Here is a 21,270-nt window from a genome sequence, read left to right as displayed (position 1 = left end):
GATTATTTTAAACCATTTCAAGAAGTAATTAAACATATTACAGATTCCTTACAGATCCCCCTAGGAGAGGCCCAGAGTCACAGCATAATCTTCTAGATATCTTGCAATGGACACCGTCTGCTCAAGTGGCCTTATCAATAAATGAGGCCTTCTCAGATCCCTCCAAGACCATCTGGCAGACCCAGGCAATGATTCCACCAACATACAAATGTGCTGATAAAAAGTATTATGTCCCAGTCACAAATTCTGAATTCTTATTTTCACATCCTTCACCTACATTTCTAGCTGTGGAAGCTGTAAATGAATGTGGTTGACAGCACCACACTAAATCAACATCTTACGATAAGGACCACAAATACTTTGACCTTTTTGGCTGTAAGAGCTACTCATCTGCAACCCTTCAGTTTATGATTGTAAATTACAAAGCTCTTCTGACTAAATATAACCACACCAATTATTCTAAGTTCACCACCTTTATTGAGCACCTTCCAGCAGAACATTACAAGCAATTCCTGGCTATTATTACTGAAGATGAGCTACTGGCTAGAACCTCATCTCAGGCCTCCTTAAACCTAGTTGACATTGCGGCTTGTTCTGTTTTGACAGCAGTCACCATCCATTGGGCATCCTGGCTTCAACTTTCTAGGTGCCCCAGACAGTTCCAAAGCACCTCCCTTTTGATGGATCAAAACTCTTAGCTGAATCCACTGATAAGTCACTGCACACCCTACAGGATTCCAAGGCCACCTTAAGATTCCTTGGGGTATATACACCTGCAAGTAACAAAAGTTTAGTAGATTCCATGTGGTGCAGAGATCCCATCCCATGTAGGGCTGGATTAACTCTCCTGTGAGCCCGGGGCTATTAGATTTTGTGGGGCCCCTGGATACAAGTCTTTTTCCTAATTTAAAACAAAATTATCACAATTATGGCATCAAGGCTATTAGCACTACACTAAACTTGCCTTTTAATTAACATAAAGCCATTCTGTGGTTACATTTCAGTCTTAAAACATGCAGAATATAGTTAAGTTAATTCAAAATAGCCTACGTCTTACCTTAGAACAGCTGTTATATTAGTTTCTTTCTGGGAGGGAGTTTGGGTGCAGGAGGGGGCTCCACGCTGGGGCAAAGTGTTGGGGTTCAGGAGAGGGTGAGGGATGTGGGCTCTGGGAGGGAGTTTGGTGCAGGAGGGGATTCTGTCCTGAGGCAGGGAGTTGGGGTGCAGGATGGGGTGCGGGGTCTGGGAGGGAGTTTGGGTGCAGGAGGGGATTCTGACCTGGGGCAGGGGGTTGGGGTGCAGGATGGGGTGCGAGGTCTGGGAGGGAGTTTGGGTGCAGGAGGGGATTCTGACCTGGGGCAGGGGGTTGGGGTGCAGGATGGGGTGCGAGGTGTAGGCTCTGGCTGGGAGGCACTTACCATAGGTGGCTCCCAGTTGGTGGTGCAGCAGGACTCAGGCAGGCTTCCTGCATGCCATGGTCCAATGCCACTCCCGGAAGCGGGAGGCTGCTGGCACGTCTCTGCGACCCCTTGCAGGGCAGGAGGAGGCTCCGCGCACTGCCCCTGCCCCCAGCGCCCCTGCCCTGGAGCTCCCTTTGGCTGGTTCCTGACCAATGGGAGCTGCAGGGACGGTGCTGGGGGCAGGGGCAGCATGCGGAGCTGCCTCCTGCCCTGCAAGGGGTCCCAGAGACGTGCCAGCAGCCGGCAGCTTCTGGGAGTGGTGTGGGGCCACGGTATGCAGGCAGCCTGCCTGAGCCTTGCTGCACCAGGTCCCCCCTTAGCCCAGGGCCCTGGGCTACAGCCCCTAAAGCCCCTGCATTAATCCGGCCCTGATCCCATTCAGTTTTATGGATTTCAAAGATCTACTGAGCTGTCCAGAAAGAAGCAAATATTTCAAAGAAAGAGACCACCTAGTTCAACTACATCTACAATTGAACTATGCTTATCATCAAAATGGCAATTTTGATATATTGGTTGTGGGTCTGGAACAACACCACATCATGAATCGGTGACTACACCAATATACCCAGCTCCTCCCCTTCGGAGACTCTCTCTCCTATTTTCAATCTGCATGGGAACAAATTATATCAGGCAAATGGGTTTTGGGGGTTATAAAATCGGGTTACTACATCTTTTTCTCCTCCTTCCCTCCACCCACTTCCCTTCTCAATTCTGTTCAGGGACCCACTTGCTGAGACAGGAAATCATCTCCTTTCTATGCCATAGACTCAGTTCCAGCTCGGATCAGGGGGAAGGGATTGTATTCCAAGTATTTTCTTGTCCCAGAAAAGAACCAGGGGTGGAGACCAATTCTAAATCTACATAATCATAAAAATTCAAATTCAGGATGGTGACTTTCGCAGCTATAATTCCATTGTTGAATTCACGGGATTGGTTCTCAGCCCTCGAGCTTCAGAACACATACTTTCATGTTGCAATTTACCCATCTCACAAGAGGTTTTTTAGTTCTTAGTTGGTCAGGATCATTTCCAGTATTGAGTGCTTCCTTTCAGCCTTTCCTCAATCCCAAAAATGTTCTCAAAGATGATGGCAGTAGTTGCCCACTGTATTCATCAACTGGGGAATGATAGGTTTTCCATATCTCAATGACTAGCTGCTCAAAGGGTTGATATTCAATATAAAGACAACAATGTGCCTGTTCCACAGGCTACATCTTCAGCTCAATATCAAAAAGTTCACAACACTAGCAAACTTCATTTCAAGAATTCAAATGAGTGCACAGACATCAACAAGAAATTGCGTTCAGTTGCTGAGTCACATGGTAGCTTGTACCTTTGTGACAAAACCTACCAGATTATGCCTTCACTGTTCCCAGGGATGGCTCAGGACAGTTTATACCCCAAACACAGTCTGAACGAGCTGGTATGTATCCCTTGCCCGGTACACGACTCACTCAATTGGTGGAAGGACCCTCAGAACATCTCTGCAGGTGTCCTGTTCATTCTACCTCGCCCGATCATCACCATATCATTGAGTTGGAGGAGCACTAAAGAATGCACACCATTTGAGGCAAATGGTCCATGCAAGAAGTTCTTTTACACATCAGTCTTCTGGAACTGCGAGCAGTAAGGAATGCCTGCATTCACTTCCTCCCATTAATCAGGGGCAAAGCCATCAAGGTCATGTCCTGCATGTTCTACATCAACCATCGGGGCTAAGTGGGGGTGGGATCCACTTCTCTCTGTGCAAAGCAATAAAGCTATGTAACTTTGTAAGGATACAGCAAATCATACCCTTATTTCAGCCACCTATCTTCCAGGGATATGACACACTATGGCCAATGATCTCAGCAGGCACTTCTCCCAAGATTATAAATGGAAGTTAGACGCACAGATTCTCCGTCATATGTTTCTGACTTGTGGGTTTCCAGAGGTGGATCTCTTTTCCACCATCGCCAACAGGAAGTGCAAAGTATTCTGCTCAAGAGAAGGGTTGGTTGGTCACTGACTGGGGGGTGCCTTCCTCATTTCATGGACGAAGGGTCTTCTCTATGCATTTCGTCCAACACCTTTGATCCTCAGAATGGTAAACAAGATCAAGCAAGACAAAGACAAACTATATTAGTTGTTCCAACATGGCCCAGACAGATCTTGTACCCTTACCTGATTTGCTTTGCTGTCTGCCAGTGACTCTTCCACCCATTCGCCACTTGGCTTCTCAGGACTCTGGTCAGACTTTTTATTCCAGCCTGGGAGTTCTTCATCTCAAACCTTGGCTGCTCAATGATCTCGGGAATAGAGACTTCCTCTTCTGCAGAGGTACAGCAGATGTTACTAAACAGCAAGAAACTGTCTACACAAAGTACTTACCTTCAGAAATGGAAGACATTTCAACACTGGTGTGTCCAACAACAGTTCTTGCCTGTTAATTCTTCCCTCTTTGCTATCCTAGACTATCTGTTGGAATTAAAGAAGTCAGGATTATCTATGAGTTCCATCAGGGTTCACTTGGCAGTTATAATAGCCTTCCATTCTTTTGTTGAAGGATTCACAGTGTTTGTTCATCCCTAAACAAGATTAATTAAAGGGCCCAAAACACCTTTTTCCTCAGATTAGGCAGCCCGGTCCTATACAAGATCTAAACTTGATACTTAATTTTCTTATGATGCCCCCCTTTTGAGCCAATGGCCACTTGTTCCCTTCACCTGTCCATGAACATGGCCCTTGTGGTGGCCATATCTTATGCTTGAAGAGTTGGAGAACTGTGGGTTTTAATGGCAGATCCTCCTTTCACAATATTCTCCAAGGACAAAGTTTCACTACAGCCACATCCTAAGTTCCCATCTAAAGTGACTTCTGAATTTCACATCAACCAAGTCAACCATCTCCCTGTTTTTTTCCCAGAGCCACATCAGTCCAAGGAAGATGCTGCCTTCCATACTTGGACATTAGGTGGGCATTAGCCTTTGGACCAAACCATTTACAAAATCTCCCAGACAATTTGTTTTGACCACAGACAGATCCAAGGGGTCCACAGTCTCCATCCAGAGTCTCTTGAGGTGGATCTCAGGATGTATTATCTCATGTTATGAGTCTGCCAATATTCAGCTTCCTCCTAGGGTGCTATCTCATTCTGTGAGGTCTCTATCTACCTCTGTGGTGTTACTTAAACATGTTTCCATTCTTGAGATTCGCAATGCTGTGACCTTGACTTTGATGCAAACCCTTTCCAAACATTATATGGTGGCTCATTCTTTTAGATCTGATGCTGCCCTGGGCAATCCAGTTTTGTCTTCGGTATTAGAGTCAGCTCTGAAGCTCCCTCCTTCTGGTGAGGATACTGCTTGGAAGTCACCTGAAGTGAAGCACCCAGCGGGAGACTACTCGAAGAAGAAGGAGAGATTACTCATCTTGTTCAGTAATTAGAGTTATTCAAGATGTGTGTCTCTATAGGTGCTCCACTATCTGCCTTCCTTCCCCTGTGCTTCAGAGTTTCCTTTGAGAGGCTGTGTGGTAGAGAGGAAGGTGAGGGCAGTCTCTTTGCACAGCCCTATATATCCTCAGTACGGGGCACAAGAAAGTGTAGGGCTCATGCATGGGCTGAATAGGCATTGCTACCAAAAATCTCTGATTAAAGGCACATGGGACATATATACACCTGAAGCAGAGCACCCTTAGGGACACACATCTCCAAGAACTTTTGTTATTGCACAAGGTGAGTAAAATGCAGAGTTAAGATTGCCTGGGCAACCTTAACTTTGTGTTCTTTTAGCAATGCCCCAATACATTCTGTTAACACACATATGATTACTCCGCCATCCCCAGAGTTGCTTAAATGTACCAGCTCTTCACCTCCTTTTAAAATCCATTCACTCTTACCCACAGGATTCCATCTTGCACTATTAAAGGACAAAAAGGAGAAGAAAAAAAAAAAGATTGCCCACACCACCTCTCTCTTTTTGAGCAATGCTTCAATATATACATAGCACATACTCACACTGGACCTTGGCAGTAAAAGATTCAGGAGGTTCCATATCCTGCCATACACTCACACACTTGGCCAACTCCCAAGAAAGAATACCACGTGTACAATTTTAGAACCACTTTACAGCCTTTTACAGACCCTTACGCTTATTTGAGCTGGGAGGTGTGATTTCCAGATCTCATAGACGGATCCACTCTAGGTCTGCTCAAGCTAGCACACTAAAAATATCAGTGTAGCTGGAGTAGCACTTGTGTTGGCTTGGGCTAGCTGTCCGAGTATGTACCCAAAGGGTCCAGGCGGATTTGTACTCAGGCAGCTAGCCTGAGCCGCCACCACCCCTGCTGCTCTGGCTACACTGCTATTTTTAGCATGCTAGCTCCAGCTGAGATACTGCAGGTACATCAACGGAAGCTGGGAATCACATCTCCAAGCTCAAATGTAGATTATTATAGTCACAACTCTGTCACACACCTCAAAATAATCCACAGATCTCCCAAACATCTCTCTACCGCCTCCACCAGTCAGTACAGCTGCACTTGACACCAGCCACACTCACTGTACCTGGGGTGCATGAAGATAATAAATGCTTACACTACTCATAGACTCAGGATCTTTAAGTCCAGAGGGGGCCATCATCATCATCTAGTCTGACTTCCTGCACTTCACAGGCCACTTACCCACTCCTGTAATAGGCCCGTAAACTCTCTCTGAGTACTGAAGTCTTCAAATCTTTATTTAAAGACTTCAAGTTACAGAGAATCCACCATTTACTCTAGTTCAAACCAGAAAGTGACCTGTGTCCCGTGCTGCAGACAAAGGTGAAAAGCCACCAGAGTCTCTGCCCATCTGACCTGGGGAAAAATTTCTTCCTGATCCCAAATATGGTGATCAATTAGATCCTGAGTATGTGGGCAAGATCCACCAGCCAGACACTTGGGAAAGAAATCTCTGTAGTAGGTCAGAGCCCTTCCCATTGAGTGCCCCATCTCCAGCCGTTGGAGATATTTACTAATAGCAGCTGTGGATGGTCCATATGCCATTGTTGGCAACCTCATCATACCATCCCCTCCATAAACTTATCAAGCTCAGTCATGAAACAAGTTACATCTTTTGCCCCCACTGCTCCCCTTGGAAGACTGTTTCAGAAATTCACTTTTCTAGTGGTTAGAAACCTTCATCTAATTTCAAGCCTAAACTTGTTGATAGCGACTTTATATCCATTTGTTCTTGTGCCAACATTGGTCCTTAACTTAAATAATTCTTATCCCTCCCTGGTATTTGTCCCTCTGATGTATTTACAGAGAGCAATCATATCTCCCCTCAGCCTTCATTTTGTTAAGCTAAACAAGTCAAGGTCCTTAAGTCTCCTCTCCTGAGACATTCCTCTGATCTTCCTAGTATCCTTCTCTGTACTTGTTCCAGTTTGAATTCATCTTTCTTAAACATGGGAGACCAGAATTGCACACAATATTCCAGATGTTGTTCATTCCTAAGTGCATGACTTTGCACTATTAAATTTCATTCCATTTCTATTATTCCACCTTTCAAGGTTGTCCAAATTTCCTTGTATGATATTCCCAGGCCTCCTCCATATTGGCAATACCTCCCAATTTTGTGTCACCCATACATTTTATTAGCAATCTCCCACTTTTTGTGCCAAGGTCATTAATGAAAATATTAAATAAGATTAGTCCAAAAATTGATCCTTGAGGAACTCCACTAATAACCTCCCTCCAGCCTGACAGTTCATCTTTCAGCATAACCCCTTGTATCTCTCCTTTAACCAGTTCCTTGCCCACCTTTCGATTCTCGTATTAATCCCCATCTTCTCAAGTTCAACTAATAATTTCCCATGTGGAACTGCCTCATACTGAAATACAAGTGGATTAGATCTACTGCATTTCCTTTGTCTAAAAAATCATTTGTCTTCTCAAAGAAAGAGATCAAGTTGGTCTGACACGATCTACCTTTTGTAAAACCATGATGTTTTTTATTCCAAGTATCGTTTTCCTCTTTATCTTTAATTACTCTGTCTTTGAAAATTTGTTCTAAGACCTGGCATTCGATTGGTCAAATTAATGGGCCTGTAGTTTCCCAGATGGCTTTTTTCCCCCCTTTCTTAAAAGTAGGTACTATATTTGCAATTCTCCAGTCACAGGGTATGATCTTTGATTTTATGGAGTCATTAAAAATCCTTGCTATTCAGCTTGCAATTTCAAGTGCCAGGTCCTTTATTATTCTTTAATGGAGATAATCCACACACACTCCTTTGGTCCCATTAAGTTGTTTGAGTTTGGCTTCCACCTCGGATGAGGTAATTTGTGCTTCCATATCCTTGTTTCCATTAGCCATACTGCCACTGCTCCCAAGCTCCTCATTATCCTTACTAAAAACTGGTGCAAAATATTTGTTTAGATGTTGGGCCATATCTAGGTTATCTTTAACCTCCACCCCATCCTCAATGCTTCATGGTCGGGCTTCTTTCCTTGTTTTTTTTTTCTTTATATGGGCCTTTTACTATTGGTTTTAATTTCCTTTGGAAGGTCCAGTTCTGCTTGTCTTTTGGCAGTTCTCACTTTATCCCTACACTTTTTGACTTCCAAGAGGTAGCTTTCCTTGCTGATCCTTCCCTTCTTCCATTCCTTGTAGGCTTTTTGCCTTCCCTTAATAACCTGTTTGAGATGCTTGTCATTCCAGTTTGGCCTCCAACACTTCCCTACTCATTTTCCCCGTTGCTTGGGATACTGTCTCCAGATCGTTTCTGCAACTCTGCTCTCATATCCCAGCTCACTACTGACAATGTCCTTTGTAGTAAAACCCCTGTGCCATGCTAATTATATAACGTACACAATTCTGCATTGAAATGCTGTGTACCGGGTCCCGAAGAGACACATGTAGCTCTTCCCTTTGCTTGCATAATATCAGAAGGTGCAAAACGTAGATTTCATTATCTCATAATCACAGCTCTGTTGCGCACACCTCAAAGTAATCCACACATGTCCTCATGAGGACATATGAACAAACACACCTTTACCAAGCTCAACTATTGCTCTATCATTTAGTGTAGGTTCACCTAACACACTGACTGCATTGGGAGCATATGCAAATAATTCCCATTGGCTACTGCCGGCACGAGAGAAACAGGGAAGATGGGGTAAGCAATCTTTTTAATTTCCTTTTTTGCCTTTTAATAGTCTTAGGTAGAATCCTGTGGATGAGAAGGAATGGATTGTGAAAGGAAGTAAAGAGCTTGTATATTTTAGCAACTGTGGGGTTGCCAGAGAGAAAGTATGTGTGTTAATGGGGCATATTGGGGCACTGCTGAAAGAAGGCATAGTTAAGATTGCATGGGCAATCTTAACGGTGCATTTCCTTGTTTTCAGAAGTTTGAGTTTTGATCAACTCAACATTTTGCAAAGGAGCGACATACCACCAAGCAGCCTTAACTCTGTGTTTACATAGTTTTTTGCCATTGATTATACATTATGATACAATCTTTACGTACATGGTCACATATTATTTTCCCCAGGATCCCTGACTTATTCAGTGCACAAGATGGAGGGTGTCACTAAATGAGCAGCTGTGCAATATTTTCTGTTATCTTCAATTTGTGACCCCATGCCTTATTTACTGCACCCTGTTCAAAATTCTGATCATTTTCTCATGGGATTTTCTATGGTGCTATAGTGTCTGAGTGTTTCACAAACATTAATTGATTTATTTTCACAATACCATGTGAGGTGTGGGGGTGGTATTATCCCTACTTTATAGATGTGGAGTTGAAGCACAGAGGGATTAAGGTCAAATATGTCTACTGAGTAAAGAACAGCACTTATTTGCACTGCCCCAGAAGTAGACCAGGGATTAAATAGTTATTCAGAGTCACAAATCAGTACCTTCTTATCCCTTGTTTCAAGGGTGAGTAAGTTGCCCCAGTCCTATATCTGATGCAGGTTTCTTTTGGTTGAACTGTGGTGACTGGTGTACTGGAAGTAGGGAGCAAAGCCTCTACACCAGTGTGTGCAGGTGGGGCAGTAGCAACTTCACAGCAACTGTTCTCCACCCTGCATGCAAACTGAAAATGTAGATGCCTACAGAGAGGACGAATACCATACTCATCCTTACTCCCCTGCACGGGTACAGAAGGCAGCTTGTGACTGAGTCCATAGCACATAGGATTTTCTTGCATCGTGTGTGCTTGTAATTGAGTTTTAAGACTGCTTCTCAAGTGAGATTGTAGAAAATTAGCTGAACCATGTACTACTGATTTATATTTACACTGCACTTTTTAAAAATAAGTTTAGAGACACACGGCTGCATTTTATATAGGCTAATATGTGATATGTCACTGTGGAACCTTAACTCTGAATCGCCTAAATTTTGCATATAATCCTTCTTTTATTATTAAAATACTTGTATTTTATTAAAAATAAATGAAGATATGGGAAGGAGATATGTCAAGAGTAGAAGTTCACCGCTGTGCAGACTAAGCAGTAGAGGCTTTAAGAATTAGGTCCTTTCCTTATATTTTCTTACAACACTGCCGCAGCCCTAATTCAGAAACATAGGAGAGATTCAAGGAGTTAAATTAGGAAATTTTTACTAACCATTTCTACCAGAGTCAAAGGAAAACCAACAGATCCAGCTAGATGGTCTCAATATGTTATTTCTGCTTTCTACAATAGAGGAAGAAGTTTCTTTTCTGCCTCCTTATGTGGACATGAGGTATTACAATGATTTGCTAAGTCAGATTCCTGAAGAATTCATTTCTGTTCCCTTAATAATGAACTGCATGTTGGAACAGGTGAGTGTATTTTCATATTAATTCATACCCATCAGTCAGGCTAAGCACTGTGATAGTGAATTGATCAGTGAGAGACAAATCAATCAGGTTCATCCCAAAATAAGAGAATGTACATAGCTGCACTACCCACTGAGGATCAGTAGGAAGGACTTTTGACTCAGAGAGGATCCCCTGCTTGGCCTTGCTTTATGGGGGGGAGGAGTTAGTTTTTTTCATTCCTTTTCAGGGTGCAGCTCACTCCCACTATGTGCTCGGCGATCTATTCCAAGGCTCCTACTACTACTCCCCAGTCCTCTATGCCCACTCCTCATCCAGTTTCTCACAGAGAAGAGTATTAGGGTAGGGAGTTCCTGCTTTTTTGCCACTTTCTAAGAGGGTCTTTGCTCCTCCTTCCTCCCTTGCATGGTTGAGTAAGGGCTAGGGTTAATCTAGCCTACGATAACTGCTAGCGAGTGTTTTCTCTCAGGGTTGTCAAAACTAAGCATATAATACAAGTGCAAAATGAAAATGATCACTGATACTATATGCTTGTCAACTTTTCTCAGTGTGGGACAGGAGGTCCTCCATAAGAACGGCCATGCTGGGTCATTGCACATGGGTCCCAGAACTGGTTTGTAGCACTTTAGCTTTTAGGGAGTGTTTCCAGACAACCTACAATGGATCTTCAGTCCGCAGCTTTGAGGACAAAACTCAGACCTGCCCATCACTGGCTCATCGATATTTCTCCCAGTGAAGAGACGGCCGGTTTTGTTCTTTTTCCACAGCAGCAAACAAGGTGTACAGTCCTCCTTGCTGCAGAACCATAGAATTGGTGGATCAAAAAATTTTCTAAGCTAATGAAGAAATCTAAAAGTTAAATTTCTGGTGCAGTTGGGCTTTAATTTAGCTGGATATGTGTGCTAAATTTTTGGACTGGGTTTCCAAGTGAGCCACTTGATTGTTGGTTGGCCTCCAGTTCTCCCTGAGGCACTTAGATTCATAGGTTTTTAAGACCAGAAAGGATGTTTATGATCATCTAGTCAAAGATAATAGAGCGGCTGGTATGGGATTTAATTAATAAAGAATTAAAGGAGGGTAATACAGTTAATGCAGATCAACCTGGATGTGTGGAAAATAGATTCCGTCAAACTAACTTAATATCTCTTTTTGATGAGATTGCAAGTTTGGTTGATAAAGGGTTGATGTAATATACTTAGACTCTCTAAGGTATATGACTTAGTACCCCACAACATTTTGATTAAAAAGCTAAATTAATATAAAATTAACATGACACACATGAAATGGATTAAAAACTGGCTAGCTAATAGGTCTTAAAATGTAATTGTAAATGGGGAATTGTCACCAAGTGGATGTGTTTCCAGTGGGATCCTACAGGGATTGGTTTTTGGCCCTAACCTGATTAACATTTTTTTAACGACCAGGAAAAAAAACATAAAATCATCACTGATCAAGTTTGCAAAAGATACAAAAATTGTGGAGATTGTAAATAGGGCTGTCAGTTAATCACAGTTAACTCACACGATTAACTAAAAAAAATTAATCACGATTAAAAAAATTAATCACGATTAATCGCGCTGTTACACAATAGATTACCAATTGAAATTTATTAAATATTTTGGATGTTTTTCTACATTTTCAAATATAATGATTTCTATTACAACACAGAATGCAAAGTGTACAATGCTCACTATATTATTATTTTATTACAAATATTTGCACTGTAAAAATGATAAAAGAAATAGTATTTTTAAATTCACCTCATACAAATACTGTAGTGCAATCTCTTTATCATGAAAGTGCAACTTACAAATTTAGAATTTTTTTTTTGTTACCTAACTGCTCTCAAAAACAAAACAATGTAAAACTTTAGAGCCTGTTTTACCCGCAGTCTGCCATAAATTTCATGTCATAGCAGTCTCGGATGATGACCCAGCACATGTTTGTTTTAAGAACACTTTCACAGCAGATTTGACAAAATGCAAAGAAGATACCAATGTGAGATTTCTAAAAATAGCTACAGCACTCGACCCAAGGTTGAAGAATCAGTAGTGCCTTCCAAAATCTGAGAGGGACGAGGTTTGGAGCATGCTCTTAGTAATCTTAAAAGAGCAACACTCCGATGCGGAAAATACAGAACCTGAACCACCAAAAAAGAAAATCAACCTTCTGCTGGTGGCATCTGACTCAGATGATGAAAATGAGCATGCATCGATGCGCTCTGCTTTAGATCAAAAAGAAAAGGAGTACTTGTGGCACCTTAGAGACTAACCAATTTATTTGAGCATGAGCTTTCGTGAGCTACAGCTCACTTAATCTGCTTTAGATCGTTATCGAGCAGAGCCCATCATCAGCATGGATGCATTTGCTATGGAATGGTGGTTGAAGATGAAGGGACATATGAATCTTTAGCACATCGGGCACGTAAATATCTTGCGACACCGGCTACAACAGTGCCATGCTCTTTCAGGTGACATTGTAAACAAGATGTGGGTAGCATTATCTCCTGCAAATTGTAACCAAGTTTGTTTTTCTGAGGGATTGGCTGAAGCAGGACTGAGTGGACTTGTAGGCTCTAAAGTTTTACATTGTTTCATTTTTGAGTGCAGATATTTTGTATATAATTCTACATTTGTAGGTTCAACTTTCATGATAAAGAGATTGCACTACAGTATTTTTATGAGGTGAATTGAAAAATACTATTTCTTTTGTTTTTTACAGTGCAAATATTTGTAATAAAAAATAAATATAAAGTGAGCACTGTACACTTTGTATTCTGTGTTGTAATTGAAATCAATATGTTTGAAAATGTAGAAAACATCCAAAAATATTTAAATGGTATTCCACTGTTGTTTAACAACACGATTAATTTTTTTTATTCACTTGACAGCCCTAGTTTTAAATAATGAAGAGAACAGATCATTGATTCAAAGTGATCTGGATTGCTTGGTAAACTGAGTACAAGCAAACAATATGCATGCTAATACAGCAGAACCTCAGAGTTATGAACACCTCGGGAATGGAGGTTGTAACTCTGAAATGTTCATAACTCTGAACAAAACATTATGGTTGTGCTTTCAGAAGCTGACAACTGAATATTGACTTACTACAGCTTTGAAGCTTTGCTATGCAGAATTAAAAAACTGTTTTTAACTATCTTAATTTAAATGAAACAATCACAGAAAGTTTCCTTACCTTGTCAAATCTTTTTTTTTTAATTTCCCTTTATTTTTTGAGCAGTTTACATTTAACACAGTACTGTACTTTATTTGGTATGTTTGTTTGTTTTTTGTCTCTGCTGTTGCTGTCTGCTTGCATACTTCCAGTTCCAAATGAGGTGTGTGGTTGACTGGTCAATTCATAATTCTGTTGTTTGTAACGCTGAGGTTCTATTGTACAGCTAAAGTAAATGTATATATCTTGGAACAAAGAATGTAGGCTATACTTAAAGGAGGGACTCTATCCTGGGAAGCAGAGACTCTGAAAAAGATTTGGGGGTAGTGTTGGATAATCAGCTGAACATGAGATTCCAGTTTTATGCTGTGCACAAAAGAGCTAATGCGATCCTGGGATGCGTAAATGGGAATCTCAAGTAGGAGCACAGAGGTTATTTTACCTCTATATTAGGCACTGGTGTGTCCACTTCTGAAATACTGTGTCCAGTTCTGGTGTCCACAATTCAAGAAGGATGTTGATAAATTGGAGAGTGCTCCATGCTCCAGGAATGCTTAAACAATTAGAAAACAAGTCTTTTAGTGATTGACTCAAATAACTCAATCTATTTAGCTTAACAAAAAGGCTAAGGGATGACTTCATCACAGTCTATGAGTACCTACATGGGGAACAAACATTTAATTATGGGCTCTTCAATCTAGCAGAGAAAGGTATAACTGGAAGTTGAAGCTAGACAAATTCACATTAGAAATAGGGCATACATTTTTACCAGTGAGAATTATTAACCATTGGAACAATTTACCAAAGGTTGTAGTGGATTCTTTTTCACAGACAATGTTTAAATCAAGACTGGATATTTTTTTAAAAGATATGCTCTAGGAATTATTTTGCAGAAGTTCTGTTTTGAGGAAGTTCATGATCACAATGGTCCCTTCTGGTCTTGCAATCTATAAATATCCAATAGCCCAGTAGGTAGGGCACTTACATGATAGATGGCAGATCCTTGTTCAAATTCCTTCTCCTGTCAGGCAGAGGGGGGACTTGAACTGGTGATCTCCAATATCCCAGGTGAGTACCTTAACCACTGGGCTAAAATTTTTAAGGCACCACATCTTTATGCTGTCTTGCATGAGCTCACCTGTGGGGTCCCAATCCAGTAGGTGAACTCTGAGCACACTTACTAGATAGGGCCCTGTAGGGAGTTAAGCAGAGGAATGTGTATCTTCCCCCAGTTTATGTATTGCCTGGGGCCTGTGTGTCTGGATATTTACAGTGAGGCAGCAGTGTGCATGCTCAGAGGCAGAAATATAGGCACCTAGGGAACTTTTATTACAAAAAGGTATTCACTGAGTCAGATTAGGTGTCTACAGGGTTTAGTGGCAGTTGTGCAGGGGGCAAAGGTTGAATCCCAGTCATTCCTGATCTTGAGATTTAGGTGCCTAAAGCAGCCTCAAGTAAGTCTTTTTGTGAATCTAGCCCAATTCCTCTAAGCAAATATTGTTAGCACCTAAATTTCTCTCAGCCTGCCTTATCAACCAGACAAGTGTTGGAATTAGGAATTTTATCCATGTAGCACCAGTATTGCATTTTTCATGGTGATGAAGTGATGCTCAAGATGAACCCAGTATTCCTCCCTCAAATCAACTCTGTTGCTCTTACAGCATAGGAGATAGCATGATCCTTCTACCTCAAGCCCTTACATCCATCTGAAAAGCTATGGCACACTTTAGATATCTGCATAGTGTTAAAAAATACATTTGGAGAAAATTAAGTATCCAAGAGGTCAAGTTCATTATTTCTGCTCTGTGTCTTGGCGTAAGGGACAAAAAAAATTCAAAGTCCTTGATATTCAGGTGCCTTGGATGGTGTGTATGCGAGCAACACACACAAGATAAAGAACTTGGCCAGATTTTTTTCTGTGCCTAATATCCCCTGGGCTGAATGCCAAACGTGCTCCTCGTGGTCCAGGACCCGGGCGACTTAGTGCAGGTGGAGGCTTGCCAGGCCATCTACTTGGCAGCCTCCTCCACCAGGGTCAACTGGGTCAAGAGCTGTGGCCTGGTGGTTGGGGATGGGTGGCAGGCGAGCTCCCTCCCACCTGCGCTTCAGGCCATCCGGTGGAGCACGGGTCCGCTGCTCTATCTCGACATTTACCTTTCCACCACACATCCGTCTCTGCCGGAGAACTGGCACGGTTTAGAGGGCAGGGTGACAGAGTGGCTCCGGAAATGGACAGGACTACTCCAGTGCCTCTCCCTCCGAGGGAGGGCACTGGTGCTCAATCAAGTAGTCCTGTCCATGCTCTGGTACTGGGTCAACACCCTGGTCCCAGCCCCGGTCTTCCTGGTCAATCTCTGGACGGTGATTCTGGAGTTCTTTTGGCCAGGACTGCACTGGGTCTCTGCAGGGGTCCTCCACCTGCCCCTGGAGGAGGGAGGGCAGGGCCTGAAGTGCCTATGTACTCAGGTCCATGTCTTCCGCCTCCAGGCCCTGCAGAGGCTCCTTTATGGTGCAGGTAGTCCGGCATGGAGAGTCCTGGCACACGCCTTCCTGCACCGCTTCCGAGGGCTTCGATATGACTGGCAGCTCCTTTATCTCCATCCGAGAGGTCTTCCACGAGACCTCTCCAGGCTGCCGGTCTTCTACCAGGACCTCCTCCGGACCTGGAAACTGCTCTCAGCGACCAGGTCCGCGGAGGCCACCGAAGAGGCAGATCTCCTCGCAGAACCCCTGCTACACAACCCCCAGCTCCGTGTGCAAGTGGCGGAGTCCCCCTCAGTGCACCAGAGGTTGGTCCTGGCAGAAGTCACCAGGGTCGGAGACCTCCTGGACTACGACCGGGAAGACTGGCTGGATCCCCTGACGCTCGCTTGGCGCATGGGGCTCTCCAGGCCTCGTACTTCAGGAGGTGAGGGCCGCTTTGCCGCCCGTTGCTCGGGCCTACCTTGACTGGGTCCTGCGAGAGGGCACCCCCCGCCCACCCTACACCCCAGGCCCTCCGGACCTTTTCATTGGGCCCCTGCCCCGTGGACCCAACCGGCTCCCCCCCCCCCCCCCCCGGCCCCTTCACCGTGAGCCAGCTGCATGACTTGCAGCTAGTTCGTTTCCAGACCACACCAAGGAAACATCTATACACGCTCGTGCTCCACACCCTTCACTTCCTCACCCTTGCGTCCCGCCCCGACACAAAGTGGCGGGACCTCTTTCCACCTCTAGAAGGTGAGGAGCCCCAGTGGGCCAGCCTATATTCCACCCTAGTACCGAGGCCCACCGGGGATATCAGTTGGCGGCTCCTTCATGGGGCCATCAGCACGGGCGTGTACTTGGCACGGTTTACCCCCTCCCGGACACCTGCCCCTTCTGCGGCGTGAGGGAGACCCTGGTGCACATTTACTTGGAGGGCCAGGTTGCAGCTCCTATTACGGCTCCTCTTAGACATCCTGTTATGTTTTTGGTTGCACTTTTCCCCTCACCTTCTTATCTATGCACTCCCTATCCTTGGCCCCACAAAGCCACGGGACCTCCTGGTCAACCTCCTCCTGGCCCTGGCTAAAATGGCCATCTATGAACTAGGAAGAGGAAGTTGGCCAATGGAGACTCCTATGACTGTGGGGCCTATTTCCGGTCTTCCGTCCGTTCACGCATCCGGGCAGAGTTCCTCTGGGCGGCGTCCACTGACTCCCTGGACGCCTTCGAGGAGCGGTGGGCACTGTCCGGTGTTCTCTGCTCGGTGTCCCCACCAGGTTCCCTTTGACCGCACTCCTGTTCCTGTTATTTTATTAGTTGTCCCACGAAATCACTTGGCTTCCAGGTCCTGTGGATCCCTGCCTTAGGCTGGGGGGGATCCTTTAGCAGTGGGCAGGCTTCCACCCACCTACTTCCTGGATCCCAATAGGATCCCCTGGGCTGAAATGTGGATGGATCCACAAAGTTGCTAAATGAATTTGAGAATGGCACCAAGTCAGGCCTGGCCTTGGCATAGTATAGCACAACCTCAGTGCTATTCTACTTTACACTGGCTTGCTATGGCTTTCAAGGGGCCATCTATCAGCTGGGGATTAATGAAGCATAGCAATGCTCTAGCCATGCCTCTTCCTCCCGACCCCAACATGCTTCCTACTTTGGATCCTGCGATGGCAGTTTGGTGGCACCTAGGAACTCCTCCACACTGAAGGGAATCTCCAGCTGGATGATCCAACTAGTAAATATTCCTTTGTGCTTCCAGAGTGGGGAGAAAACTTGACTCATGCTCAGACTACATTCTCTCACAGAGGAGTAGCCTCTTGGGTTACGGCATACAGATACACTTCTTAAGAAGAAAACAGAAAGGCAGCCTTCAGGTCCTTCATGCAGTAATAAAATATTTCAAAGCTGGCAGGCTGATATTGTTGGGAGGATGATGTTTCATGCTTATTGAGCCTCAGTAAACCAGGAAATAACCTAAGTACATCCTTATTTCAATTTTGGTTTTATCTTAGGCTAAATTGTTTTCCTTTCCTAGCTATACACAGCTTATAAACTCCAGTGTAGTGTCTACAGATTTTAATGTTGCTGGAGGATAGGAAAATTCATTTATATTTATCCAAAAACTTCCTTTCTCTAACTAATAAAGTCCACAGACTAAACGCACTTAAATAAGTTTTCATGCACTGCAATAAGTATAGTGATAAAGTTATTGAAGTTATACCGTAATAAGAATGTGTTCATTTAAGAAGGATACAGTTTTCATCATATCTGTGGATGTTAACTCAACTGCCAGGTTTGTCATCTGAAGGGGCATATACCTGAAGCATCGACTGAAAGGTCTGAGTTCTGCCCCCAGGCTGAAGAACCGTTGTAGGACTGTGAACCTTACTTCTTTAAGAAATGAAACTTTTGCATAATGTTCCTGATTTCTAATTATTAATTTATTTGCATATTAGCCTGGAAAATTGTCCTTAGTGAAGACAACTAAGAAAGGTTTAATTTGTGATGTGCAGCCATTTTTGAATTATCAATGTGCATTAAAATTCTTAATATGTTTTTTCATTTGGAAATATTTTCCCCACCCTCATTAAAGTGAAAAAGAGGTGAAAACATTTTATTCAAACTTTTCCATAAAATTTACCTTTGGCCAGAGACAAGGACTGGGAATTCCAGCTGGAAACAAGCATTTTTGAGAAAATTATGTGCATGTGAATACAGAGATTATAATGGAATCTCTGATACAACCTTAATTTAAGATAACTACAAATCAATGCTATAATGACATCTAACATGTTTTCTGCTTGGTAGGTCGTTGCAGCTGAAGAAGGTCTTACACCACCAAGTCTGGTGGTCCCAGAACCACGAGCAGATGGGCTGGATCATAGCCTTGCAGAGCATATAGTCTCTATCCTTCCCTCTCTTGCCCTCTCTGAGAGTGAAAAAAAGGTTTGTATTGTCTTTTACCTTCAGACTGCCTTAATTGCTAAATAAATCTATGTATTATTTTTTAATGCATGTGCTTTTTTCTTGTTTAATAGAATCTCTACGACACCTTTTTCCCTAATGACAATGAAGAAAAGACTGTGGTCCCCAAATGGCCTGTTCTATTAAACTATCATGATATTTTGTCTCAGAGGCTACACCTGCTAAAGGTAAAATACTGTGTCTTATATCAACAGTCTTAAAGTCTACAGAGAGGGCATTAACTTAGAATGCTTCTTTTAGAAGGTAGACTAGGAGAACTCAAACTTTGCCCACTTCGTGGTCACATTAGCCACTTGCCAGGAATCCAAAGGCTGTACTTAATTTGCTTAAAATGGAGCAGATTGCAGCCATCCATGGAGACTACAAATCCCAGCATGCAATGTACCATATTGATCTGAGTGGCCTGGCCACAGTGCTTATGTGTACATTTGGCTTTCGTGACTGCATTTCCATATAAACGGTGTCATGGGATACATTGTAGAACTCTGTGGGCTTCACTTTGGACCACCACTGAGCTAGGGGATTATTATTCTGAAGAAACTAGAGTTTCTGCAGCACAGAGATACTAAATGATGAATGTGGTGAAGTAAATAGAATGAAATAGATTAGAGAGGATGGGACAAACATAGTGGGCAACATACAAAAAGACACAGAGCTTTTTATGGGAGAAGAACACCAGAGTGCATCAAGGTGCAGAGTGTAGCGCTCATGCAAGACAGCAAGAGTTATCTAGACATGATGTAGGCAGAAGTGTAGAGTAAGATTATAGTAAAAAGTTGGATGCAGATGAAACTTGTAAGGCAATAAAGGGTTTCAAGTAGAAGGAGGATGAAATAGTTGAGTGGTGGGTCGGGAAGATACTTTTAACAGAAGCATGTTGGATAGACTTTTGGGCAGCTGTCTAGATTTCATGAGGCTAAAGAGGAGGAAGTTGCACTAGTCAATGCAGGAGTTGACCAAGACATTAAAAATGTAGGTAGTAGGGATGAAAGAAGAAGGAACAAGTTTGGGAGATATGATAGAGGAAGAAGGTATTAAAAGTAACACAGAAGACAGGGACTGTAATAATAAAAATAAGAAAAAGCAAAACTGAACAAAGTAAAAAAAAAAAAACCTCAAGCCAGTACAGTTCTTTAAATCCATCATAATACTTCTGTCAAAGACCATCAATTAGTTGTATGATTTCTTGATTATAATGACTGTGGACAGTAATATAGACCAACTAAGAATTTGTGTGTGACGTTGCACTCAATATGTTTATGGAAATATGCTTATGAGTGTAAATATAATGTAACTGGAATATACTTTATGCAAAAGGTCTCTTATAAGGTATCATTACAAAGCTTATAATTACTGAGTGTGTTCATCCTATTTGTATGAATGTATCATTCTTGTATCTGAAGCTAGAAATATGAAGTATTACTCTGAACTCCTATTGTAACTATGCAAAGTGTGGGCCATTAATGGTGGCTTGGAATCTTGATGGCTTCCATTAACCAAGACAATTGGTTGTAAATGGCTCAGTTTACTTGTAAGCCTTCCTGTGTTCCTGTGAGTCAGTTAACTTGTAAACCTTCCTGTGAGTCAGGCCGGAAAGAATGGAGAATAGGGGTCTTACAGGACATGTGACCAGGTCACCTGGTACTGGAATCCATCTTAAACCTGGTGCTTTTCCATTTAGAAGGAGGGGTGGGAACCCAGAGAGACAAAGGATTCCCACCTTGTGCCAAAGCTATAAAAGGGGGTGGAGCAGGACAAGGGAGATCAAAGTCATATGGAATCCCCTGCTTTTCACCTAAGATGCCTCCTGGAACTAGTAAGGTCTGTATCAAGGGAAAGGGTTGGGCCAAGACTAGGAAGGAGTCTAGTCTGTGAAAGGTTTCAGAGTAGCAGCCGTGTTAGTCTGTATTCACAAAAAGAAAAGGAGTACTTGTGGCACCTTAGAGACTAACAAATTTATTTGAGCATACGCTTTCGTGAGCTACAGCTCACTTCATTGGAGTCTGTGAAAGAAGCTTATTGGAACATCTCTGAGGGTGAGATTTACCTGTATTCAGTTTCTTAATGTATTAGGCTTAGACTTGCATGTTTTTGTTTTATTTTGCTGTTATCACTTGGAACCACTTAAATCCTACTTTTTATATTTAATAAAATCACTTTTTCTTATTAATTAACCCAGAGTAAGTAATTACTACCTGGGGGAGCAAACAGCTGAACATATCTCTCTATCAGTGTTATAGAGGGTGGACAATTTATGCGTTTACCCTGTATACACTTTATACAGAGTAAAACGGATTCATTTGGGGTTTGGATCCCATTGGGAGCTGGGTGTCTGCGTGCTAGAGACAGGAGCACTTGATAAGCCGTTTTCAGTTAAGTCTGCAGCTTTGGGGGCATGGG

At 43.0% G+C, this 21,270-nt stretch overlaps 1 protein-coding gene across 5 annotated transcripts in view; it reads left to right on the top strand.

Annotated features, from left to right (window-relative positions):
• SPAG17 (sperm associated antigen 17) overlaps positions 1–21,270 on the top strand; it is a 290,246-nt gene that overhangs the window by 115,786 nt on the left and 153,190 nt on the right. For all 5 annotated transcript variants that reach the window (XM_043538771.1, XM_043538773.1, XM_043538772.1 and 2 more), the window contains exons 10-12: positions 10,130–10,248; positions 18,694–18,831; positions 18,924–19,037. In XM_043538771.1, the coding sequence (XP_043394706.1) occupies positions 10,130–10,248; positions 18,694–18,831; positions 18,924–19,037 (371 nt within the window). The remainder of the gene's footprint in view (positions 1–10,129; positions 10,249–18,693; positions 18,832–18,923; positions 19,038–21,270) is intronic.

Source organism: Chelonia mydas, chromosome 1 (assembly GCF_015237465.2).
Source record: "Chelonia mydas isolate rCheMyd1 chromosome 1, rCheMyd1.pri.v2, whole genome shotgun sequence".
In the NCBI taxonomy this organism is placed as follows: Eukaryota; Metazoa; Chordata; order Testudines; family Cheloniidae; genus Chelonia; species Chelonia mydas.
This window is presented reverse-complemented; position numbering and strand designations above follow the sequence as displayed.